The 26,920-nt window shown below is 48.7% G+C and overlaps 1 protein-coding gene across 3 annotated transcripts in view; it reads right to left on the reverse strand.

Annotated features, from left to right (window-relative positions):
- AARS1 (alanyl-tRNA synthetase 1) overlaps positions 1-26,687 on the reverse strand; it is a 35,703-nt gene extending 9,016 nt beyond the window's left edge. For 2 of the 3 annotated variants that reach the window (XR_004055405.1, XM_010382953.2), the window contains exons 1-12: positions 26,549-26,677; positions 20,168-20,332; positions 13,556-13,744; positions 13,053-13,198; positions 10,089-10,280; positions 8,517-8,661; positions 8,020-8,165; positions 6,418-6,526; positions 5,816-5,966; positions 4,323-4,447; positions 3,743-3,887; positions 166-344 (exon numbers count right to left, since the gene is read on the reverse strand). Coding sequence is in view for 2 of the 3 variants with exons in the window: in XM_010382953.2 (XP_010381255.1) it covers positions 166-344; positions 3,743-3,887; positions 4,323-4,447; positions 5,816-5,966; positions 6,418-6,526; positions 8,020-8,165; positions 8,517-8,661; positions 10,089-10,280; positions 13,053-13,198; positions 13,556-13,744; positions 20,168-20,311 (1,671 nt within the window). In the remaining variant the exon portion in view is untranslated. Of the gene's footprint in view, positions 1-165; positions 345-3,742; positions 3,888-4,322; positions 4,448-5,815; positions 5,967-6,417; positions 6,527-8,019; positions 8,166-8,516; positions 8,662-10,088; positions 10,281-13,052; positions 13,199-13,555; positions 13,745-20,167; positions 20,333-26,548 lie in introns of all 3 variants that reach the window. The other variant, XM_030924851.1, reaches the window with a different exon arrangement.
- Between the last annotated feature and the right edge of the window lie 233 nt (positions 26,688-26,920).

Below are 26,920 nucleotides of genomic sequence, written 5' to 3' on the forward strand. Positions count from 1 at the left end.
GTACAAGCAGCAGCTCCCTCAGCTTCAGAAATACTGACCATGGAACCCAACCCAAAGGGGTGTCAGGACTGCTCCCAAAGCCTGGAGCACAGTGGGGCAAGAGCAACTCCCCGGCTCCATGCCTGGCCCTCCTCGGCTAACAAGGAAGAAGAACTGTTGGCTCACATCCTCGCTGCTGTCATCCACCTTCACCAGGTAGCCTTCGTCATAGAGCTGCCCTCCTTGCTCAGCATAGAAACAGGTCTTGTCCAGCACCACTCCACACTCCTGGCCTGTGGACACCTCTTCCACGAACATCTTCTCCCTGCGCAGAGCCATCACTGTAGCCACTGTGTTCTCAAATACTGCTCGAGGGAATGCACAGAAAGGGGACAATGGATCAATGACCTTTTCATGCCTTCTTAGCAGACTTTTGCTGGATTCTCTTTCTCAAACTCTTCTTAGCTCCAAATTGTCCAACTGTATTTTGGAAGCAAACCCATTAGACTATGAAAGGGCTTCGTGGCCGGGCGTGGTGGCTCAAGCCTGTAATCCCAGCACTTTGGGAGGCCGAGACGGGCGGATCACGAGGTCAGGAGATCGAGACCATCCTGGCTAACACGGTGAAACCCCGTCTCTACTAAAAAAATACAAAAAACTAGCCGGGCGAGGTGGTGGGCGCCTGTAGTCCCAGCTACTCAGGAGGCTGAGGCAGGAGAATGGTGTAAACCCGGGAGGCAGAGCTTGCAGTGAGCTGAGATCCGGCCACTGCACTCCAGCCTGGGCCACAGAGTGAGACTCCGTCTCAAAAAAAAAAAAAAAAAAAAAAAAAAAAAAAAAAAAATGAAAGGGCTTCGTGGCTGGCACAGTGGCTTGCCCTGTAATCCCAGCACTTTGGGAGGCTCAGGCAGGCGGATCACAAGGTCAGGAGATCGAGACCATCCTGGCTAACACAGTGAAAACTCGTCTCTACTAAAAATACAAAACATTAGCCTGCCATGGTGGTGGGTGCCTGTAGTCCCAGCTACTTGGGAGGCTGAGGCAGGAGAATGACGTAAACCCGGGAGGCGGAGCTTGCAGTGAGCCTAGATCGCGCCACTGCACTCCAACCTGGGCGATAAAGCAGCAAGACTCCATCTCAAAAAACAAAACAAAAAACAACAACAAAAAAAAGGGCTTCCCATCAAAGAATGCAACACTCTGTCAGGTGACCAACTGTCCCAATTTTTAGGGCTGAGGGGTTTCCTGGGATGCAGACTTTCAGTGTTAAAACTGGGACAATGGGTTACCCTAACTCTGAGCTACTGAGCAGAAACTTGGTGCATGAGATTAGTAGATTTTTTTTTTTTTTTTTTTCAGACAGAGTCTCGCTCTGTCGCCCAGACTGGAGTGCAGTGGCCTGATCTCAGTTCACTGCAAGCTCCGCCTCCCGGGTTTATGCCATTCTCCTGCCTCAGCCTCCTGAGTAGCTGGGACTACAGGCGCCCGCCACCTCGCCTGGCTAGTTTTTTGTATTTTTTAGTAGAGATGGGGTTTCACCGTGTTCGCCAGGGTAGTCTCGATCTCCTGACCTTGTGATCCGCCCGTCTCGGCCTTCCAAAGTGCTGGGATTACAGGCTTGAGCCACCACGCCCTGGCCAGATTAGTAGATCTTTAAGAGTAGTAATAGGCCAGGCGCAGTGGCTCAGGCCTGTAATCCCAGCACTTTGGGAGGCCAAGGCAGGTGGATCACAAGGTCAGGAGATGGAGACCATCCTGGCGAACATGGTGAAACCCCGTCTCTACTAAAAATACAAAAAATTAGCTGGCCGTGGTGGCACAGGCCTGTAGTCCCAGCTACTCGGGAGGCTGAGGCAAGAGAATTGCTTGAACCCGGGAGGCAGAGGTTGCAGTGAGCCGAGATCACGCCACTGCACGCCAGCCTGGGTGACAGAGTGAGACTCCATCTCAAAAAAAAAAGAGTGGCAATAAATTCCCCTAGTCCAAGGTCAACTCATAAAGAATATACTCATTTTGTACGCTTGCCTGAATAGATTCAGGTATAATATTGTTCTCGGCTGGGCACGGTGGCTCACACCTGTCATCCTGGCACTTTGGGAGGCCAAGACGGGTGGATAACCTGAGCTCAGGATTTCGAGACCAGCCAGGCCAACATGGTGAAACCCCGTGTCTACTAACATACAAAAATTAGACAGGCATGGTGGCACATGCCTGTAATCCCAGCTACTTGGGAAGCTCAGGCAGGAGAATCGCTTGAAGCTGGGAGGCAGAAGTTGCAGTGAGCCAAGATTGCGCTACTGCACTCCAGCCTGGGTGACAGAGCGAGACTCCATCTCAATAAAAAAAACAGATTGTTCTCTACCAGGGCAAAAAAGCAGCAGAAACATGTATTGCCAATTTATTTTTTTGAGGCAGGGTCTTACTCTGTAGCCCAGGCTGGAGTGCAGTGGCACAAATATGGCTGACTGCAGCCTCAATCTCCCAGGCTCAAGTGATCCTCCTGCCTCAGGCCCACAAGTAGCTGGAACTACAGGCGTGCGTACACCACACCCAGCTAATTTTTGTATTTTTGGTAGAGACATGGTTTTGCCATGTTACCCAGAATGGTCTCACACTCCGGAGCTCAAGTGATCCACCCCCGCTCACATCCCAAAGTGCTGGGATTGCAGGCATGAGCCACTGCACCAGCTTTGTTTCTTAACGTTAGAATACTATTATCCAGCCGGGCGAGGTGGCTCCCCCCCTGTAATCCCAGCACTTTGGGAGGCCAAGGCAGGCAGATCAAGAGGTCAGGAGTTCGAGACCAGCCTGGCAAACATGGTGAAATCCCTATCTCTACTAAAAATACAAAAATTAGCTGGGCATGGTGGCATGTGCCTGTAATCCCAACTACTCAGGAGGCTGACACAGGAGAATCGCTTGATTCTCCAGGAGGCGGAGGTTGCAGTGAGCCAAGATCATGCCATTGTACTCCGGCCTGGGCAACAGAGCTAGATTCCATCTCAGGGAAAAAAAAAAAAAAAAAAAAAAGAATGCTATTCGGATAATAGCATTCTAGTAGCATTAGGATAATAGAATCCTAATAGCATTCTTTTTTTTTTTCTGAGATGGAGTTTCACTCTTGTTGTCCAGGCTGGAGTGCAATGGCATGATCTCGCCTCACTGCAACCTCTGCCTCCCAGGTTCAGGTTATTCTCCTGCCTCAGCCTCCCGAGTAGCTGGGATTACAGGCACGCACCACCACACCCAGCTAATTTCCTTATTTTCAGTAGAGACAGGGTTTCACCATGTTGGTCAGGATGGTTTCAAACTCCTGCCTTAGGTGATCCACTTGCCCTGGCCTCACAAAATGTTGGGATCACAGGTGTGAGCCACAGCACCAGGCCCCTAATAACATTCTAATAGTTACTGTGGATTGTATCAATGTCAATTGCCCAGTTTCCTGCATGATGTTACAATTAGAGGAAATTGGACAAAGGGTGTGAGACTCTTCCTACAATTTTTTTTTTTTACAACTTCCTGTGATAATTATTTCAAAATAGAGCTAAGAAAACTTCCAGCGAAGGGTGCCCTATGTGTATAGAAGTGCATAGCGTGACTGTATGGCACCCCTATGTGTATAGAAGTGCATAGCGTGACTGTATGGCACTCCAGGAGAGGCTGTCAGCAGTTTGCTGGATAGCTAATCTTCAGAAACAATCTTTCAAATACCCTCCAGATACGGGGCAGAATGCTCAGAAGTGGAAGGAGCAGAGCACCATACCGTAGCTACCACTGGAGTCCAAATGGTAATTGTACTTTGGGGAATCATCTGTAACCTCCAGACCCCGTGCCCGGAGCTCTTCAATAGCGTAAATGTCCAGCATAATGAGGTCTTCCCCACCGGCTCCCTTGCCCTGTGATTTCAGCTGTTAGCAAGAGAAACAAGCATAAGTTACACTACAGTAGGAGAAAAGGGATTCCAAAGGACTGGAACTTGCTAAACTATGCCCAGCGTAAACTGCCAGAACAGAGTTTTTCAATCCTGGCACTACTAACATTTGGGGCCAGATCATTCTCTGTTGTGGAGGATCCTCTTGCAGTGTGGGATGCTGAGTGGCACCCTGGCCTCTACCAAGTACATGACAGCAGGATCTGCCCCTGGTTGTGAAAACCAAAAATGTCTTCAGACATTATTGCCAATTGCCCCCTGGAAGGCAGACTCACCCCCACTTATGAACCACTGGTCTAGGGGAAAAAGCACTTCAAAGACTTTAATGGAAGGAAACTCATGTTTGGTCTGTAGCCAAGTGGTGTTGAGTTGGAAGGTGTTGGGTTTCCTGCTCACTCTCCAAGTTCTTTACCTGGGCCAGTTTCCTCTCCTCTTCAAAGCCATCCATGTCTACCACCAGGCCCTTCTCTTCAGCAATCAGTCCAGTCAGATCCACTGGAAACCCATAGGTGTCATAGAGGAGCCAAGCAGTGTCTCCTACACAGCACAAAGGAGGTGTGTCAAAAAACACAGACGGCCCCTTTTCCATGCCAAGTCCTCCAAGAGGATGCTGAGATTGGCAGAAGGAATTAAAGAGACAAGGCCAGTCAGTATCAGCCCTGTGTGCCCATCAGAAAATCCAACACATGTTTTCCAGTTAACCTGGGGGAAACACAATGGATGTCCCGATACAATTCTCGATTTTGGTTTTTTTTTAACCTTTTTTTCTTTTTAAACCTCACCTGGGCCGGGCACAGTGGCTCACGCCTGTAATCCCAGCACTTTGAGAGGCTGAGGCGGGTGGATCACGAGGTCAGGAGACCGAGACCATCCTGACTAACACGGTAAAACCCCATCTCTACTACAAATACAAAAAATTTGCCGGGCTTGGTGGCGGGCGCCTGTAGTCCTAGCTACTTGGGAGGCAGAGGCAGGAGAATGGCGTGAACCCAGGAGGCAGAGTTTGCAGTGAGCCAAGATCGCACCACCGCACTCCCACCTGGGCAACAGAGCGAGATTCCATCTCAAAAATAAATAAATAAATAAATAAAAATAATAATAAAAACCTCACCTGGACAATTTTCTATTTCTTTTTTCTTGTTGCCCAGGCTGGAGTGCAATGGCATGATTTTGGCTCACTGCAACCCACCTCCCGGGTTCAAGCGACTCTCCTCTCTCAGCCTCCTGAGTAGCTGGGATTATAGGTGCATGCCACCACACCCAGCTAATTTTTTGTATTTTTAGTAGAGACAGGGTTTTGCCCTGTTGCGCAGGCTGGTCTTGAACTCATGAACTCGTGATCCGCCTGCCTCGGCCTCCCAAAGTGCTAGGATTACAGGTGTGAGCCACCATGCATGGCCAACAAATCTCTCTCTTGATCTGAACATAAGTGTGTTCAATTTGTGAAAATTCATCAAGCTTTTCCCTTGTTATACTTCAATAAAAAGGGGAAAAAAATCTTTGGAATTTATTTTCCCCAAATTGCAAAACAGTATATACCAAATATTCCCACAAATACCTACATGTATTTATTTGCATGCAAACAGAGAAGAATCCTGAAGAGTTATACACCAAACCGTTAAGAGTTGTTCCCTCTGAGAAAAAAATCTACCCCCACCCTGCCCCGAGAAAAATTATTTTCTTTTTCTGAACACTTTTGTATTCTGTATTGTTTGAATAGTTTGCCACAATGATGCATTACTTTTACCATTTTACTATAAATTCCAGTTTGCACCAAAAGCAGTTCAATCAAGCTATGTTCAGCCTCAGAGACACGGGAACCCACAGTCAGTCTGTGAGAAAGGGCTTGTCTTTCCCAGAAAGATCAAATGGCCAGGATGGAGAAGGGCAAAAACTGGTCCCTACCGGGAATGGTCTTGCTGTCTCCCAGGCTCTGAATTTTCCTGTCCAGGATGCGACGCCCTCTGCTGAGAGTCTTGAGAAACTGCACCTCTTCTTCATTAATGATGTCCTTCACCATGTCTGGGTCCTTCTTCAGCTCAGGAAATGCATCTCCCTGACAAAGGGGAAGCAAGATGAGGGGCTGGATGAAACCAAAGACTATTCCCTGCCCCCTCTTAAAAAACCTCCTTAGCAGGGTGCAGTGGCTCACGCCTGTAATCCTACCACTTTGGGAAGCCGAGGCTGAGCTCAGGTGTTCAAGACCAGCCTGGGCAACACGGTGAAACCCCGTCTCTACTAGTAAACAGAAAAAATCAGCTGGGCATGGCGGTGTGTGCCTGTAATCCCAGTTATTCGGGAGGCTGAGACAGGAGAATTGCTTGAACCCAGGAGGCAAAGGCTGCAGTGAGCCGAGATCACACCATTGCACTCCAGCCTCGGCGACACAGCAAGACTCTGTCTCAAAAAACAACAACAAAAAGCTCCTTAACAGTATGCCCTCTCCCACCCCATCCCTCTTAAAGGATTGCTTTAGCACAGAAGGGTAAGCAGAGAAATGAACCTACCAGGGACTGTACAACAACATCCACTAATGTAGCAAAGAAGCCCCTGCTGGCATTGAGCTTTTCATGGGCGTACCGGACAGCTCGGCGGAGAATCCGTCTCAACACATACCTGTAAGAGGCAGAAACTAGTCCCTAACATTCCCAGCTGAGGGTTTTGTCGTGCATCTGTGGGAATCCTACCCAAAGCAACACCACTTTCAGGAACTTTCTTTTATCCTAAGCATGCACTTTTGCATTCCCCAAGGTCATTAATTTTAGCGTAAGACTCAGTAACATACCCACAAATACCCGTCAAGGCTTGCCTAGGGTAAACACTGGTTTGTTTTCCTTTTACATTCAGTTACCCATATAGGAAGGCAAGACAGACAAGATGTGTACTTGATGCCGGTGATCCCAGGTCCTGCCTGTCAGTAACAGAGCTTCCCAGGGCTGGTCAATACCCTGGCCCTGCCAATCTCCTATCAGGCAACTTTAAATACAATCCTTATCATCTGTACTCAGCAGCAGAGATTTAGTATAGTGGCAACTATGTGACAGTAGCTGAAACTCCCTTCATCCCTTAAAAAAGCGGTGGAGGGATTCTTCCAACTGCCCAAAAGACAAGGAAACAATAATGAAGGATGGCTTTAAGTTTCATAAAAAGGCCGGGCGTGGTGGCTGACACCTGTAATCCCAGCACTTTGGGAGGCTAAGACAAATAAATAGATCACCTGAGGCCAGGAGTTCGAGACCAGCCTGGCCAACATGGCAAAACCCCATCTCTGGCTGGGCACAGTGGCGCACACCTGTAATCCCAGCACTTTGGAAGGCTGAGGCGGGTGGATCAACTGAGGTTGGGAGTTTGAGACCATCCTGACCAACATGGAGAAACCCCATCTTTCCTAAAAATACAAAGTTAGGCATGGTGGCGCATGCCTGTAATCCCATCTACTCGGGAGGCTGAGGCAGATGAATTGCTTGAACCCGAGAAGTGGAGGTTGCGGTGAGCCAAGATCGCAAAATTGCACTCGGCCCGGGCAACAAAAGTGAAACTCTGTCTCAAAAACAACAAAAAAAAGGCCAGGCGCGGTGGCTCATGCCTGTAATCCCAGCACTTTGGGAGGTCGAGGTGGGTGGATCACGAGGTCAGGAGATCGAGACCATCCTGGCTAACACGGTGAAACCCTGTCTCTACTAAAAATACAAAAAATTAGCCTGGCGCAGTGGCGGGCACCTGCAGTCCCAGCTACTCGGGAAGCTGAGGCAGGAGAATGGCGTGAACCTGGGAGGCGGAGCTTGCAGTGAGCCGAGACTGCGCCACTGCACTCCAGCCTGGGCGACAGAGCGAGACTCTGTCTCAAAGAAAAAAAAAAAAAAATCTCTACTAAAAAAACAAAAATAAGCCAGGCATGGTGGTGTGCACCTGGAATCCCAGCTCCTTGGGAGGCTGAGGCAGAATCACTTGAACCCAGGAGGCAGAGGTTGCAGTGAGGCGAGATCACGCCATTGTACTCCAGCCTGGGCGTGATCTCGCTCCATCTCACAAAAAAAAAGTTTCATAAAGAGTCATACATAGCACATGTGGTGCCAGTCCAAACACCACCCAGTGTGCAGCATACTTACCCGCGCCCTGTGTTGTCAGGCCGGCCACCATCAGCCAGTGCCACAGTGATGGTCCGAGCGTGGTCAGCCAGCACCCGGTAGGCCATGTCAATCCCATCAGCATCCTCAGCACCAACCTTCCCAGTGTACGGTCGGGCACCTGTGCCCTACAGGTAAGAATCAGGAGGCAGCCCTTTAGGAAGCAGCCTTTCTGGCGCTACCTCACCCAAGGAGGTTCCTAGAGGATTGAGGAGCATTAGGAGAAAGGATGCCCGTCTTGCTAGATCCTATAACCCCAAGAATGTGACACTGGGGAAGTGGAGAGACTCCAGCCAGTCCCTACACTCAAAAATTACACTGTCTCCGGTCTAGAGCCTCACATTATTAACAATGAAGTAGGCAGATGGAAATGGGTATCCTTAGCTGGCAAAGCATGTGGTCATTTTTTGACAGCACTGTTAAGAACCCAGCCTGGAAAACTCCACAGAAGTTTGCAGTGTTTGCAATAGGACCAGTACCTTCTGAATGGCTTCAAAGTAAGGGACAAAAAGGTCAGTGTCATAGTTGGACATCTTATTCTGCAGCACAGATACCAGTCGCTCCAGGCCCATCCCTGTGTCAATGCTTTTCTTGGGAAGAGGTTTCAGAATGCCATCAGCTTCCCTGTATGATCCAGAAGAAGAGGGGGTTGAAGCAGAGACTCAAGCTGCCATCTCTCCAGTCCCTGCTGGTTAAAATTCATTTACAGAGCAGTTTGCAGGCTGTGACCATCTGCCATTTGCCCGGTTTGGTGGGAAGAGGGAAGTGGAGGGATAAAGGAAGGAGAATTACTCTGGGGTTCGTTTAAGAGTGAGGCAAGGCCAGGCGCAGTGGCTCAAGTCTGTAATCCCAGCACTTTGGGAGGCTGAGGTGGGGTGGACCACCTGAGGTCAGGAGCTCGAGACCAGCCTGACCAACATGGAGAAACTCCGTCTCTACCAAAAATACATAATTAGCCAGGCGTGGTGGCACATGCCTGTAATCTCAGTTACTCAGGAGGCTGAGGCAGGAAAATCACTTGAACCCGGGAGGTGGAGGTTGTGGTGAGCTGAGATCGCGCCATTGCACTCCAGCCTGGGCAACAAGAGTGAAACTCCATCTCAAAAAAAAAAAAAAAAAAAAAAAAAGGCTGGGCATGGTGGCTCACGCCTGTAATACCAGGATTTTGGGAGGCCGAGGCGGGCGGATCACTTGAGGTCAGGAGTTCAAGACCAGCCGGGCCAACATGATGAAACCCCACCCCTGCCAAAAATATTTTAAAAATTAGCTTGGCATGGTGGCACATACCTGTAATCCCAGCTACTCAGGAGGCTGAGGCAGAAGAACTTGCTTGAACCCAGCAGGCAGAGACTGCAGTGGGCTTAGATCGTGCCACTGCACTTCAGCCTGGGTGACAGAGCAAGACTCCGTCTCAAAAAAAAAAAAAAACAAACAAACAAACAAACAAAAAAAAAACCAAAAAAAAAAACCCCCAAAACTGAGGCAAGCTTCAAGGAAACGGGCTTTAAAACAGCAGTCCAGCTGCCGGGCATGGTAATTCACACCTGTAATCCCAGCACTTTGGGAGGCTGAGGCGGGCAGATCACCAGGTTGGGAGTTCGAGACCAGCCTGACCAACATGGAAACCCCATCTCTACTAAAAATACAAAATTAGCTGGGCGTGGTGGCACATGCCTGTAATCCCAGCTACTCGGGAGGCTGAGGCAGGAGAATTGCTTGAACCTGGGACACAGAGGTTGCAGTGAGCCAAGATCGCACCATTGTACTCCAGCCTAGGCAATAAGAGCAAAACTCCATAAAAAAAACAAAAAAACAAAAACAGCAGCCCAAAGTACAGCAGGTATGACATTATGGGAATAGCTCTCAAGAAGCTATTCGGTGCGATAAGGCTTAGTTCTTGAAAGAACAGGCCCATCCTTGTTCCAGAGATCAGAGGGGTAATCTGAGAAATAAAGAAATGAGCATTTAGCTGAGAAGACAGCCACACAGCTCCGAGTTCCTCTTCCCCTGCTCAGCTCAAGGAAAGGAATGGAGTAGGACCCCAAGGCTACCTGTTATACTGGATGAACACAAGGTTCCAGATCTCCAGCACATTAGGGTCGTCCTGGTTGACAAGGTGTGCGGCATCCCGACCACCAATCCGGTCGTAGTGTATCTCACTGCAAGGACCGCAGGGGCCTGTGTCACCCATCTCCCAGAAGTTATCCTTCATGTTGCCTGGGAGGATTTTGGTGTCATCCAGCCTGACAAAGGAGTAAAGATAAGCCCAGTTACAGCCCCGACAAAGAGTTCTGTCCAGACTTACAACCACCACAAAAGAAATTCTTAGGATTGGCCGCACACAGTGGCTGATGTCACTGCACTCCAACCTAGGCGACAGAGAGAGACTGTCTCAAAAAAGAAAAAAAAAAAAAAAAGAAATTCTTAGAATTTTTAATAAAGAAGTTCCAACCTTCAGAATTACTAATGCTAAGCCTGCACATAAAAACCTGCTAAAGAAACAGAACATGACTCTTCTCAAGAGTGCCTACAATAGAAGAGAATACAAAATATACACATGCTATGACCGAAACTCAATGAAAATACACAAGGGACATGAGTAGAAAGGAACACGTAATAATGAAAACGGCCATGTGGCCGGGCGCGGTGGCTCAAGCCTGTAATCCCAGCACTTTGGGAGGCCGAGACGGGCGGATCATGAGGTCAGGAGATCGAGACCATCCTGGCTAACACGGTGAAACCCCGTCTCTACTAAAAAACACACACACAAAAAAAAAACTAGCCGGACGAGGTGGTGGGCGCCTGTAGTCCCAGCTACTCGGAGGCTGAGGCAGGAGAATGGCATAAACCCGGGAGGCGGAGCTTGCAGTGAGCTGAGAACCTGGCCACTGCACTCCAGCCCGGGCAACAGAGCGAGACTCCGTCTCAAAAAAAAAAAAAAAGAAAACGGCCATGTGCATTGCTTGAGCTCAGGAGTTCGAGACCAGCCTGGGCAACATGGAGAAACCCAGTCTCTCCAAAAAATTATTTAAAAAATTAGCTAGGCCGGGCGCGGTGGCTCAAGCCTGTAATCCCAGCACTTTGGGAGGACGAGACGGGTGGATCACGAGGTCAGGAGATCGAGAACATCCTGGCTAACACGGAGAAACCCCGTCTCTACTAAAAATACAAAAAACTAGCCGGGCGAGGTAGCGGGCGCCTGTAGTCCCAGCTACTCGGGAGGCTGAGGCAGGAGAATGGCGTAAACTCGGGAGGCAGAGCTTGCAGTGAGCTGAGATCCGGCCACTGCGCTCCAGCCTGGGCGACAGAGCCAGACTCCGTCTCAAAAAAAAAAAAAAAAAAAAAAAATTAGCTGGGTGGGGTGATGCACACCTGTAGTCCCAGCTACTTGGGAGAGGATCACTTGAGCCCAGGAAGTTGAGGCTGCAGTGAGCTGTGATCATGCCACTGCCCTCCAGCCTGGGTGACAGAGTAAGAGCTGTCTCACACACGCACACACACAAGATTGTGCTTGCTTAATAAAGTGTAGATACACAGTACATGAAGTCAAGTAAAAGAGGATTTTAAAAACTAGGGTCAAGATTAATATTTAATTTTTACACGTTACTACCCAAAACTCCAGCTACACTTAGACTACAGAGTCAACCAAGTAGGAGTTTTAGATCAAGTAAAAGGGAAGTTGGGTTGGAATAATATATCTAGAGTAAAAGTAATTAAAAAAACAGAGAAGCAGCCCTGTTTCCAAGTACAGTAAAAAGCTATGCACTAAAGGACTAAAAGAATTAAGTAAATTCTTAATTACTAAAAGAATTAAGTAAAAAGAACAAGAAAATGAGGCAAACACATCATGGGCAGCCCAGCTATCTACAGAGGGCACACACCCCATGTTCAGATTCTCCTTGATGCAGCACTTGACAAATTTTACTAAATTCACAGCACAGAACACATATAGCTCACCTGCTGTCTTAGCTTGTATAGTATTGATGATACTTTAGAATTATGTTATGTCTAAAAACACTGGTTAGCCACAGTGGCTGATGTCTGTAATTCCAGCAATTTGAAAGGCCAAGGCAGGCAGATCGCTTGAGCTCAGGAGTTCAAGATCAGCCTGGGCAACATGGCAAAACCCTGTCCCTACAAAAAGTACAAAAACTAGCCAGGCAGGTGGTGCATGCTTCTAGTCCTAGTTACTTGGGAGGCTTGAGATGGGACGATCACCTGAGCTCAGGCAGTCAACTATGATTATACCATTGCACTCCAGCCTGGGTGAGAGTGAGACCCTGTCTCAAAAAACAAAACAAAAAAATTCCTTTTTCCAGCAGGGTGCAGTGGCTCACGCCTATAATCCCAGCACTTTGGGAGGCCGAGGTGGGCGAATCACCTGAGGTCAGGAGTTCGAGACCAGCCTGACCAACAGAGTGAGACCCTTATCTTAAAAAAAAAAAAAAAGAAGAAGAAGGGATAGGCGCGGTGGCTCAAGCCTGTAATCCCAGCACTTTGGGAGGCCAAGGTGGGCAGATCACAAGGTCAGGAGATCAAGACCATCCTGGCTAACACAGTGAAACCCCGTCTATACTAAAAATATGAAAAAATTAGCTGGGCATGGTGGCGGAAGCCTGTAGTACCAGCTACTTGGGAGGCTGAGGCAGGAGAATGGCGTGAACCTGGGAGGCAGAGCTTGCAGTGAGCCGAGACTGCACCACTGCACTCTACCCTAGCTGACAGAGCAAGACACTGTCTCAAAAAATAAATAAAATAAAAATTAAAAAAAGATATGAATGCATCTAAAAATAATTACTCTGTCACCCAGGCTGGAGTGTAGTAGAGCAATCTCAGGTCCCTGCAACCTCCACCTCCTGGGTTCAAGTAATTCTCTTGCCTCACTCCTCCCATGGGCATCTCAAAATGAACCCAGAGATGGGCAATGACCACGTATTCCAGGTCATAAAACCCCACTCTGGCACTGAGTGTCTTTTCACTCCTCCATACTCTCAAGAAGTGATCTGCATTCTTACCCCAAATTTTGCCAGATCTGTTTGCATTCCAGATCTGGTTCTAAGCCAGCTGCTTCATCCCCGCCAAAGTAAGTAACATAAAGTCTTTCAATGGGAATGCCAAACTCTTGGGTGAGGAGTTCCAGAGCCATCTTACATGCCAATTCCTACAAAAAGAACAGAGAGAAAGACATGGAACATCACCAAACCAAAATCTATTTAGTATGAGACCAGATCCTAGGAATAATAGACACAATAATAATAATAGACACAAAATCACAACACGTTCACTCTAAACTCAATCAAATTCAAGATCAGTTTATAGAAGAAATCCAAATATATACTGAAATCATCAAATTACAGGTACTACTTCCAGGAAATCTTAGAATTAATAAATCCCATTCATTCCTGAATCAGCTAGATAATATTTCACATTTTAAAACATGCAAAATTAGCACTCAGATCCCACTGTGGAAAAGACCATTGTCCTCAAAACCCTAGTGGTTCTCCCGCTCTGAACTTACCTTAAAGTAATCTCCAAAAGACCAAGAGCCCAACATCTCGAAGAAGGTGTGATGATAGACATCCTTGCCCACATCGTCCAGATCATTGTGTTTGCCCCCAGCCCGGATGCATTTCTGGGTATTGGCGGCTCTGCTCAGCTTTGCCATGGGGTGAGATGGGTCAATTGTGTTCAGGAAGATGGGTTTAAACTAAAAAAGGAGAGCAGTTCAACTTTTAAAGGGTGCAGGTGATGTCAGGTGCCCACACATTGGCAGGAAGACACCACCACACTCTAACTGTGCAGTTCATGATTAACATGCCTGGAACATAGACATCTGTCAGAACAGGTGGCCTGGTGGAGCCAAAGCAGAGGGTAGCCTCTCATGGAGCAGTCTGTCCTTGAACCTAGCTCCCTAACAGCCCCTAACACCACTAGTGACACCACCTGCAGAGGGGAAAGGCTTGCCAGATCTAACAGCCAAAGGTTGATGTGGTGAAACCTGGGCTTCTTCACAAGTCTCTGATGTTCAGGGCTTAAAACATCTTTCTGGAAGAACTTATTCTGAAAATTGATATGTTCACTTGGCAGTAAATGTAAGGAAGAAGAAAAAAAACCTGACACATATTAAGGGAATAAAATCCGCACGTTGATGAATGATTGGATGTATCAGTCATCTAGCTGGGACGGCCTTGCTCTGAGGATGTACCAGTCATGCTTTGATGTCTCATTGTGATTTGTTAACTTTGCTTTATATTTCCCACTAGGCCTGTTCAATTCACTGCTATTCAATTTGGTAACTACTTGACAGGTTTTTTTTTTTTTTTTTTGAGACGGAGTCTCGCTCTGTCTCCCAGGCTGGAGTGCAGTGGCCAGATCTCAGCTCACTGCAAGCTCCGCCTCCCGGGTTTACGCCATTCTCCTGCCTCAGCCTTCGGAGTAGCTGGGACTACAGGTGCCCGCCACCTCGCCCAGCTATAGTTTTTTTCTTTTTTGTATTTTTTAGTAGAGACGGGATTTCGCCGTGTTAGCCAGGATGGTCTCAATCTCCTGACCTCGTGATCCGCCCGTCTCGGCCTCCCAAAGTGCTGGGATTACAGGCTTGAGCCACCGCGCCCGGCCAGGTTTTCTTTTTTTTTTTTTTTGAGATGCAGTCTGTGTCGCCCAGGCTGGAGTGCAGTGGCGCAATCTCAGGTCACTGAGATTCTCTTGCCTCAGCCCCACAAGTAGCTGAGATTACAGGCACGCACAGGTACACCTGGCTAATTTTTGTTTTTTTTTTTTTTTAGTAGAGACGGGGTTTCGTCATGTTGACCACGCTGGTCTCAACCACCTGACCCCAAGTGATCCAAAGTGATCCGTCCGCCTCAGCCTCCTAAAGTGCTGGGATTACAGGCGTGAATCACTGCGCCCAGTCTTACCATTAGACACTTGTGACCATGTAAAACTGAATTAAAATTAGGCTAGGCAAGGTGGCTCATGCCGGTAATCCCAGCACTTTGGGAAGCCAAGAAGGGAGGATTCCTTCGAGCCCAGGAGTTCAAGACCAGCCTGGGAAACATAGGGAGACCCTGTCTCTATTTTTATAAAAATCAAAAAGTAAAATTAATTAGTAATTATTATTTTTAAAAATTAGAAATTCTCAGCCAGGCACAGTGGCTCATGCCTGTAATCCCCAGCACTTCAAGAGGCTGAGGTGGGCGGATCACCTGAGGTTGGGAGTTCGAGACCAGCCTGACCAACATGGAGAAACACTATTTCTACTAAAAATGCAAAATTAGCCAGGTGTGGTGGTGCATGCCTATAATCCCAGCTACTCAGGAGGCTGAGGCAGGAGAATCACTTGAACCCGGGAGGCAGAGGTTGCAGTGAGCCGAGATCGTGCCACTCCACTCCAGCCTGGGCTATACAGTGAGACTCCATCTCAAAAAAAAAAAAAAAAAAATTAGAAATTCTGTTCCTCAGTCACACTAGCTCAGTAGTCACACATGACTGATGGCTGCCATGTTGAACAGAACATTTCCGTCACTGCAAAAATTCTACTGGATAGTCTTGTGCTACATCACGAACTCCTTGAAAGCACACACTCTCACTCATCTCTGTATTTCTGGCACCTAGCTGGGTGCCTAATATCATTTTGAATTGGGGGAAAAAAAAGGTATTTGTTGATCAAGAGGCAATATGGCATAAAGGTTAAGGAAATGACTATCTGGGTTCAAGTCCACACTGGCACTTACCAACTATGTGAGCATGAGCAACTGACTTGAGCTCTCAGTGCCTCGGTAGGGATGGCAACAGAGTTGGGCGTAAATGAGTTTAATGTATGCGAAAGACAAAGAGCAGCGCCTGGCACACAGTAAGTGCTGCATGCAGGCTGACAGCTATTGTCAATAAGAAAATGTTTACAAGGTCAGGCATAGTGGCTCACGTCTGTAATTCCAGCAATTTGGGAGGCTGAAGCAGGTGGATCACGAGGTCAGGAGTTCGAGACCAGCCTGGCCAAGATGGTGAAACTCTATCTCTACTAAAAATATAAAAATTAGCCAGGTGTGGTGGTGGGTGCCTGTAGTCCCAGGTACTTGGGAGGCTGAGGGAGGAGAACTGCTTGAACCTGAGAGGCGGAGGTTGCAGTGAGCTGAGATTACATCATTGAATTCCAGCTTGAGCGACAAGGCCAGGCGCGGTGGCTCATGCCTATAATCCCAGCACTTTGGGAGGCCAAGACGTGCGGATCACCTGAGGCCAGGAGTTCGAGACCAGCCTGGCCAACATGGCGAAACCCCGTCTCTACTAAAAGTATAAAAATCAGGCTGCGTGCAGTGGCTGACGCCTGTAATCCCAGCACTTTGGGAGGCTGAGGCGGGCAGATCACGAGGTCAGATCAAGACCATCCTGGCCAACATGGTGAAACCCTGTCTCTACTAAAAAAAAAAAAATACAAAAAATTATGGGTGTGGTGGCGGGCGCCTATAGTCCCAGCTACTCGGGAGGCTGAGGCAGGAGAATGGCATGAACCCGGGAAGCAGAGCTTGCAGTGAGCCGAGATTGCGCCACTGTACTCCAGCCTGAGCAACAGAGCAAGACTCTGTCTCAAAAAAAAAAAAAAAAAACAAATTAGCCAGGTGTGGCGGCGTCTGCCCATAATCCCAGCCAGTGAAGCAGAAGAATCACTTGAACCCAGGAGGTAGAGGCTGCAGTGAGCTGAGATTTTACCATTGCACTCCAGCCTGGGCAACAAGAGCAAAATTCTGTCTCAAAAAAAAAAAAAAAAAAGTTTACAAACATTGGACTCCCTGATTCTTGTTGAGGTGGTTCATGTGGGAGGTGACAAAGCTTGCACCCAGGTATGCCTGAATAGAAACAGAAGCTTTCCAGTGTTCCAAAAGCCTATCTCATTGAATAAGACCACCTAAAACTAGTGCCTCCAATTCTAGGTATATGCATAGGACTCACACATAACTGAAAATATTTTTCTTTTTTTTCCATTTTGAGGCAGGGTCTTGCTCTGTCACCCCGGCTGGAGTCCAGTGGCATGATCACGGCTCACCTCAACCTCCTGGGCTCAGGCAATCCTCCCACCTCAGCCTCCCAAGAGACTGGAACTACAGGTGTGAGCCACCACCAGCTAATTTTTCCATTTTTCTTTAATTTTTTTCTTTTCCTTTCAGACAGGGTCTTCCTATGTTGCCCAGGCTCCTCTCCAACTCCTGGGCTCAAGCAATCCTCTTACTTTGGCCTCCCAAAATGCTGGAATTACAGGCATGAACCACTGTGCCTGGCCCATTTTTTTTTTTTTTTTTTTTTTGAGACGGAGACGGAGTCTCACTCTGTCACCCGAGCTGGAGTGCAGTGACATGATCTCGGCTCACTGCAACCTCCGCCTCCCAGGTTCCAGCGATTCTCCCGCCTCAGTCTCCCAAGTAGCATAATTTTTTTGTGAGACCAGTCTCACTGTGTTGCCCAAGCTGGTTTGGAATTCCCAGGCTCAAGTGATCCTCCCATCTCAGCCTCCTCAGTAGATGTAATTACAGGGGCACTGTGCCCCATTTTTCATCATTTTATAGTTATTATTATAAGAGGCAGAATATGTTCCCACTGTTTCTAACTTTCCATGCCAGAAAAGACACCTAAGAGAAAAGAAAATGTCAACTCATCCCAGAGTGAGGAGCATCCTAAGGGCTGCAGATGCACTGGGTAAGCAGGGCTCCAAGAGAACCATCACAGGAAAGCCCTGAGAGCACCATCTAACCTGAGCCCCCTTCAGCCACGACCAGCCTGGGAAGTATTTAGTGTCACAGACATGCTGACAAACTCCTCTTAAACTCCTTTATAAACTTGTCATGCTTTCATCATTTCAAGAGTTAACCCTTTTCTCTCACAATAAACCTTTCAAATGTCTTTTTCTTTTCTTTCCTTTTTTGAGACAGGGTCTCACTATGTTGCACAGGCTGAAGTGCAGTGGTATGATCAGGGCTCACTGTAGCTTTGAACTCCCAGGCTCAAGTGATCAACCTGCCTCAGCCTCCCCAGAAGCTGGGACTACAGGCATACGCCACTACACCCGGCTATTTTTTTTATTTTTAGTAGGGACAGGGTTTCACCATGTTGCCCTAGGCTGGTCTCAAACTTCTGGATTCAAGTGATCTGTCTACCTTGGCCTCCCAAAGTGTTGGGATTACAGGCATGAGCCGCTGCATCCAGGCTCACGTATATTTTTCATTCAACCTCCCCAAACAAACTGTACTAATAAATTTCCTTCAGCAATGGATCCAGAGTGGCACTGGTGGCAACAGTTTCAAGAAAGGGGTTAGGTGGGCGGGGTGTGGTACCTTAGCCTAGTCCTGTAATCACAGCACTTTGGGCAGCTAAGGCAGGAGGATTACTTGAAGCCATGGGTTCGAGACTAGCCTGAACACCTTGGTGAGACCCCATCTCTGCATATAAATAAATAAAATAATTTAGGCCAGGCAAGGTGGCTCACATCTATAATCCCAGCACTTTGGGAGGCTGAGGCGGGTGGATGACCTGAGGTCAGGAGTTCGAGAACAGTCTGGTCAACACAGTGAAACCCCGTCTCTACTAAAAATACAATAATTAGCCAGGCATGGTGGCGCACACCTGTAATTCCAGCGACTTGGGAGGCTGAGGCAGGAGAATCGCTTGAACTCGGGAGGCGGAGATTGCAGTGAGCCAAGATCGCACCACTGCACTCCAGTCTGGGCAAGAGAGCGAGACTGTCTCAAAACAATAAATAAATTAAAAAATAAATAAATAAAATAATTTTAAAAGCTGACATGCTACAGCATGCTTGTAGTTCTGGCTACTTGGGAGGCTTACGTAAGAGGATCACTTAAGCCCAGGAGTCTGAGGTTACAGCATGCTAGGATCATGCCACTGCACTTCAGCCAGGATGACAGAGTGAGACCCTCTCGCTAAAGAATAATAGCTGGCCGGGCGCCGTGGCTCAAGCCTGTAATCCCAGCACTTTGGGAGGCCGAGGCGGGTGGATCACGAGGTCAGGAGATCAAGACCATCCTGACTAACACAGTGAAACCCTGTCTCTACTAAAAATACAAAAAACTAGCCAGGCGTGGTTGTGGGCGCCTGTAGTCCCAGCTACTAGGGAGGCTGGGGCAGGAGAATGGCAAGAACCTGGGAGGCAGAGCTTGCAGTGAGCGGAGATGGTGCCACTGCCCTCCAGCCTGAGCAACAGAGCAAGACTCTGTCTCAAAAAAAGAGACCAGGCGCGATGGCTGATGCCTGTAATCCCAACACTTTGGGAGGCCAAGGTGGGTGGATCACAAGGTCAGGAGATAGAGACCATCCTGGTTAATATGGTGAAACCCCGTCTCTACTAAAAATACAAAAAATTAGCCAGGCGTGGTTGCAGGCGCCTATAGTCCCAGCTACTGGGGAGGCTGAGGCAGGAGAATGGCATGAACCTGGGAGGCGGAGCTTGCAGTGAGCTGAGATGGCGCCACTGCACTACAGCCTGGGCAACAGAACAAGACTCCATCTCCAAAACCAAAAACAAAAACAAAAACAAAAACAAAAAACACTAATGTTTGAGTACCTACTATGTGCGAAATACTGTGCTAAACATTTTGTATGCCTTACCTTATTTGCTTCTCACTAAAACCTACAGGTAGGCAATATTATTCCTCATTTTGCAAAGAAACTGAGTTCCACCACATACAGTTCCACAAGATCACACAGGGAGTGACAGAATCGGAATTGGTTTGATCCCAGGGCTGTGCTTTTATCTCGGCTCTGCTGCCCCCCTTTTTTTTTTTTTTTTGAGACGGAGTCTCGCTCTGTCTCCCAGGCTGGAGTGAAGTGGCCAGATCTCGGCTCACTGCAAGCTCCGCCTCCCAGGTTCACGCCATTCTCCTGTCTCAGCCTCCCGGAGTAGCTGGGACTACAGACGCAGCCACCACGCCCGGCTAGTTGTTTTGTTTTTTTTTAGTAGAGACGGGGTTTCACCATGTTAGCCAGGATGGTCTCAATCTCCTGATCTCGTGATCCGCCCGTCTCGGCCTCCCAAAGTGCTGGGATCACAGGATTGAGCCACCGCGCCCGGCCTCTGCTGCCTCTTCTGTGAACAAACAGCCAAGAAAAAAGGAAAAACCCTTACCTGGTTCATGCCCGCATTGGCAAACAGCAAAGTGGGGTCATCCAATGGGATGGTGGCAGACGAGTGAACGTAGGTATGCTCGTTCCTCCTGAAGAAATCTATAAATCGCTGCCGGATTTCACTTGCTGTTAGAGTAGAGTCCATCTTAAAAGTCACCCCAAAGAACTAATCAAAGAAAAAACAATGAAGGAAAATTAGGGGAATTGAAAGTCAAAGTAGGCATTACATAAGACTTCTGGCTTCTCAAGCCAAGTCAAAGCAGGACTCAGGTGAGCTGTTTGATCCTAAAACCTCTATGTTGTAATGCCCAAGGCTAAAATCATCATCAAAGCAACACCACAGCACCAACAGACAGCAGCCCCATCTGTTCTTCCTTCCCATGCCAATCTCGAGAGGTTCAACCCCCAGCACAACAAGCACAGCACTGCTGAATGTTTGTTCATTAAACAAATATGTATTGAGCATCAGCTCTGTGCCAGGCCCCAGACCAGGAATTAGAAACAAGAGGGACAGCCAGGCGCAGTGGCTCACGCCTGTAATCCCAGCACTTTGGAAGGCCAAGGCGGGCGGATCACAAGGTCAGGAGTTCAAGACCAGCCTGGCCAACATGGTGAAACCCCATCTCTACTAAAAATACAAAATTAGCTGGGCATGGTGGCAGGTGTCTGTAATCCCAGCTACTTGGGAGGCTGAGGCAGGAGAATCGCTTGAACCCAGGAGGCAGAGGTTGCAGTGAGCCAAGACCACGTCACTGCACCCCAGCCTGGCGACAGAGTAAGACTCCATCTCAAAAAAAAAAAAAAAGAAAGAAAAAAAGAAAAAAGGGGAGACAAAGACCCTCAGTTTAGTCCAACTGGGGAAGAGGGAGAGCGGTTCAGGAGACCAGGGTTTGAGTTCTAGCTCCAAGTCCTGAGGGAGTCACTTCACCAATAAAAGAAGGGGTCCATATGAGATTATCTCTAAAGATCCCTTCAGCTCTGTGTTGATACACAAGCCTAGAACTGCAAAGTTCCATTATCCCCAAAGCCAGGGTCTCTAGGTTTGGCCTGATGTCTTGGTGAGCAGCAATAGTCCTGGGGATGGGCCTATCTGTACAAGGGACCACCTGTATGTAGCAGGAATGTACCTACCTCTATGTAGCCTACATCCCCCAAGAACCCTAACATCAAACGGCTGCCTTCCAGCCATTAGATTTCTAGGGAGTGGGGATGTTGTAGCCCCACTTTGGAGGCACAGCTTACTGAAAGTGAAACAACAAGGGAATTGGTGGAGATGGAAACAACTTTATGACTTCAAAGTCCTTTCACGAGTTGGGCGCGGTGGCTCACACCTGTAATCCCAGCACTTTGGGAGGCTGAGGTGAGGGGATTGCCTGAGCCCAGGAGTTTGAGACCACCCTGGGCAACATAGCAAGACCTCGTCAGTACAAATAGTAAAAAAATTAGCCGGGCATGGTGGTGCGTACCTGTGGTCCCAGATACTTGGGAGGCTGAGGTGGGAAGATTGAGCCCAGAAGAGTGAGGCTGTAGTGAGCTGTGATTATGCCACTACACTCCAGCCCAGGCGACAGAGCGAGACCTGTGTCAAAAAACAAAAACAAAAACAGGCCGGGCATGGTGGCTCAAGCCTGTAATCCCAGCACTTTGGGAGGCTGAGACGGGCAGATCACGAGGTCAGGAGATCGAGACCATCCTAGCTAACCCGGTGAAACCCCGACTCTACTGAAAAATACAAAAAAACTAGCCGGGCGAGGTGGCGGGCGCCTGTAGTCCCAGCTACTCAGGAGGCTGAGGCAGGAGAATGCGTAAACCCAGGAGGCAGAGCTTGCAGTGAGCCGAGATCCGGCCACTGCACTTCAGCCTGGGCGACAGAGACTCTGTCTCCAAAAACAAAAACAAAAACAGCTCTTTCACAGATACTACAATTTCCCTGAGAGGCAGGCTGGGGAGAAGTGACAGGCTTTGGTGAGAGTGCTGAACACTGGTATGGTGTTGTAGTGCCACACAGTGCTGTGTCTAGAAAAATGAGAACCATCTCATTCACAGTATTAACATTATTATCAAAGTCTCTCTGGAATTCCAGACCCAAATGTAACCTTAATTCACTTTTGCCTGAGTTTAGTTCCTTTTCTGTACAAAGCAGTATCTACCCTGCCTATTCAACTGAGGTGTTGTGAGGATCAAAAGCTATACTGTATTTGGAAGCAATCTGTAAAATGGAAAACCTTACGCCGGGTGCAGTGGCTCACACCTATAATCCCAGCACTTTGGGAGGCCCAGGCGGGTGGATTACCTGGGATCAGGAGCTGAAGACCAGCCTGGCCAACATGGTGAAAACCCGTCTCTACCAAAATACAAAAATTAGTCAGGCATGATGGCGAGTGCCTGTAATCCCAGCTACTCAGGAGGTTGAGATGGGAGAATTGCTTGAACCTGGGAGAGGGTGGTTGCAGTGAGCCGAGATTGCGCCACTGCACTCAAGCCTGGGTGGCTAAGGGAGACTCCATCTTAAAAAAAAAAAAAAAGGAAAATCTTGACAAAACAGAGTGGATATACTTTTAAGTTGTTTAGCTGAAAGTTTTCTTTTTTTCTGGTTCTGTCCAGACTGGAGTGCAGTGGGACAATCACTTAAGCAGCCTTAAACTCCTACGCTCAAGTGATTCTCCTGCCTCAGCCTCCCAAGTAACTGGGACTCCAGTTGAAAACCACCATGCCCAGTTAATTTTTTTTTTTCTTATTTTTTTTGAGACAGAGTCTCACTCTGTCACCCAGGCTGGAGTGCTGTGGCACAATCTCAGCTCACTGCAGCCTCCACCTCCCAAGTTGCTGCAATCCTCCTGCCTCAGCCTCCCAGGTAACTTGGATTACAGGCACGTGCCACCACACCCAGCTAATGTTTGTATTTTTAACAGAGTCAGGGTTTCACCACGTTGCTCAGGCTGCTCTCGAACTCCTGACCTCAGGTTATCTGCCAGCCTCAGCCTCCCAAAGTGCTAGGATTACAGGCATGAGCCACCACACCCAGCTAATTTCTGTTTTTGTTATAGATGGTGCACTGCTATGCTGCCCATGCTCGTCTCGAACTCCTGGCCTCAACCTCCCAGTTGGGATGGCATGAGCCACCATGCCCAGCCAAAGTTTTCTTCTTATGAGGAAGATACAATACAGATGTACAAAGTGAACAAGAGATCCTGACTCCAGCTACTTTTCAAAAGACACATGAATTTCCCATTTTTGCTTACTCATTCACCATAATGAATGCATACTATGCGCCAAGAATCAAACTGAATGACAACCTATGTCCTTCCTGGGGAGACGATCATATACAGAATTAACTGCAGTATTGTGTAAAAGGACTGAATATATTAACTATGAGCCTACGAAGGCTGGAATTATTAAAAGCTGTATCTCCACATTCATTTATTTACCCCATTTATTCAATATAAATTCAATATATTTATTCAACATAAACTCATTCATTTATTCACTGGAAGGCTGTATGGGATACAGAGGTAGCACAAAGGCAGAACCTCAGGTTTCACTTAATAACAGGAGCTGTAAACGGCTTGGGTGCCTTAAATCACACTGTGGCTCCAGCCACTCCACAGGAATTTTTTTTTGAGACAGGTTCTCCCTCTCTGTCATCCAGGCTGGAGCGCAGGCAGTGGTGCAATCATTTGGCCTTCAAGGCTCAGGTACTTCTCCCACCTCAGCCTCCAGAGCTGCTGGGACTACAGGCATGTGCGACCACACCCGGCTAATTTTTTGTATTTAAAAAAAATTTTTGAGGCCGGGTACGGTGGCTCACGCCTATAATCCCAGTACTTTGGGAGGTCGAAGGCAGGTGGATCACAAGGTCAGGAAATCGAGACCATCCTGGCTAACATGGTGAAACCCTGTCTCTACTAAAAATACAAAAAAAAAAAAAAAAAAAAAATTAGCGGGGCGTGGTGGCACATACCTGTAATCCCAGCTACTTGGGAAGCTGAGGCAGGAGAATCACTCAAACTTGGGAGGCAGAGGATACAGTGAGCCGAGATGATGCCACTTCACTCCAGCCTGGGCGATAGAAGATTTTCGCCCGGGTGCAGTGGCTCGTGCCTGTAATCCCAGCACTTTGGGAGGCCAAGGCAGGTAGATCACCTGAGGTCAGGAGTTCGAGAATAGCCTGGCCAACATGGTGAAACATGGTGAAACCAAAAATACAAAAAAAATTAGCCGGGCATGGTGGTGGGCGCCTATAATCCCAGCTATTTGGGAGGCTGAGGCAAGAGAATTGCTTGAACCTGGGAGGCAGAGGCTGCAGCGAGCTGAGATCATGCCATTGCCCTCCAGTCTGGGTGACAGAGCGAGACCTGTCTCAACATTTTTTTTTTTTTTTGAGACAGGTCTCTGTCACCCAGGCTGGAGGGCAGTGGCACAACCACCACTCACTGCCACCTCCGCCTCCTGGGCTCAGGTGATCCTCCTACCTCCGATCCTCAAGGAGCTGGGACGACAGGTGCTCACCATCACGACTGGCTAATTTTTTTGTAGAGACAGGCTACTCTCAAATTCATGAGCTCAACCGATGGGCCCACCTCAGCCTCCCAAAGTGCTGGCACTACAGGCATGAACCACTGCACTGGGGTGCCACAGGACCTTTTAACATGCTCTTCATGTGCCAGGTAAGCTGTCTGCCCCACTCCTTTCCCTTTCCCTAGTAAACTTCTCACTTTTGATGTATCAATTCCAAAGAAACTTATTTCCCCGGACACAGTGGCTCATGCCTGTAATCCCAGCAGAGGCATTTGGGAGGCTGAGGCAGGAGGATTGCTTGAGGCCAGGAATTCAAGACCAGCCTGGGCAACATGGGAACACCTGAACCTGGGAGGTCAAAAAAAATTTTTGTTTTTTTAATTAGCCAGGTGTGGTGATGTGCACCTGCAGACCAAGCTACTTGGGAGGCTGAGTGCAAAGGGTCGCTTGAGCACTTAAGCACAGAAGTTTGAAGCTGCAGTGAGCTATGGTCACACCAAAACACTCCAGCCTAGGTAACAGGTTGAGACCCTGCCTCAAACAACAACAAATGTAAAGACTTTTTTTTTTTTTTTTTTTTGAGACGGAGTTTCACTCTTGTTGCCCAGGCTGGAGTGCAACAGCGCTGGCAATCTCGGCTCACTGCAAGCTCCGCCTCCCGGCTTCAAGCGATTTGCCTCAGCCTCCGGAGTAGCTGGGAATACAGGCATGTGCCACCACACCTGGCTAATTCTGTATTTTTAGTGGAGACGGGGTTTCTCCACGTTGGTCAGGCTGGTCTCGAACTTCTGACCTCAGGTGATCTGCCTGCCTTGGCCTCCCAAAGTGCTGGGATTACCGCGCCCGGCCAAGACACTTATTTAAGAAAGCTTTCCCCTTCTTGCTAAAGCTCCCCCTTTTACTGTCTCACAGCCTCAAGTGTTTCCCTTCATAATTTCCACATGCGCTTAATGGCTTGTTTAATGTGCGCCTCCCCCATCAGGCTGTCAGTTCCATCCCAGCAGCTACGACTGTTTTGGGCTACTTTTTGAAACGGAGTCTCCTTCTGTCACCCAGGCTGGGGTGCAATGGTGTGATATCAGCTCACTGCAACCTCCGCCTGCCAGGTTCAAGCGATTCTCATGCCTCAGCCTCCCGAGTGGCTGAGATTACAGGCATGCGCCGATACGCTCGGCTAATTTTTGTATTTTTAGTAGAGACGGGGTTTCACCATGTTGGCCAGGCTAGTCTCGAACTCCTGATCTCAGGTGATCCACCCGCCTCGATCACCCAAAGCGCTCGGATTAAAGGCGTGAGCCTCCGCGCCCGGCCCTGGGCTCACTATTACAGCACATCCTCAGCATCTAGTACAACGGCTGCTAAATACCTATTTCGTGATCAGGTATACTAATCCTTTAAAAGCAAGTTCGGAATTAACTCACATGCTTCAACGCACCCCGAAAAATACAAACTGTTTTACAGAACAGCTGAAGATGACGGTCTAGGTGGGCCTGGACCGGCATCAGCTGTTTCATTTTAAGAAATCAGGGAATGGCTGGCTCACAGCAGGACTCCCCCCAGCTGGCCCATCCTTCCTCCTGTGCCCCCACCCGCCCCAGGGGATTAAAACCAAGGGAGAGGAAACCTCAGGTAGGCAACCATGAGGTCTTGGTGCTCAGCAAATCCACCCGAGGCCGCGACACGCGCAGCGCTCCCGGGGGCGAACTTAAGGCCACACTGTCCAGCTCCCGCTCCCGCCCAGACTGGGCTTCTCCAGGCCACGCGGGGCTTGACCCTGGGGCCCACTGCGGCTGCCGAGCTTTCCCCCCAGGCTGCGGGCCCAGCCGCTCTCCTAGCACCGCAGAGCTCTCCGAGGGCCGCCTACCTCTCCTAGGGTCGCCGTCCCCAGCTCCTCCCTCAGAGTCCCCGGCCAGAAGCTCGCTGTACCTATTACCGCAGGCGCGCAGCTGTTCCGGCCCCAGGACACCGCCGGCCACAACCCGCCGCGCCCCGTCCAATCAGAGCGCGCTGTCAGAAAGCACCCCGCCGCGCCTTACCTCATGAGATTTTATTGGTCAATCAACATGCTAGTCAAACTGAGGACGAATCCGCTCATTAGCGGATTCTTGGGAAGGCGGCTCTAAATTGGCTGATGCAACTGCGAGAAAAGATGGGATGGGGTGCGTCACGTGATCGAGTTAGACGCCGACTCCCAGAGGTCGACATTTTGGTTTCCATAGGCAAATTCCTAATACCA

This window comes from Rhinopithecus roxellana, chromosome 20, assembly GCF_007565055.1.
Source record: "Rhinopithecus roxellana isolate Shanxi Qingling chromosome 20, ASM756505v1, whole genome shotgun sequence".
Lineage (NCBI taxonomy): Eukaryota > Metazoa > Chordata > Mammalia > Primates > Cercopithecidae > Rhinopithecus > Rhinopithecus roxellana.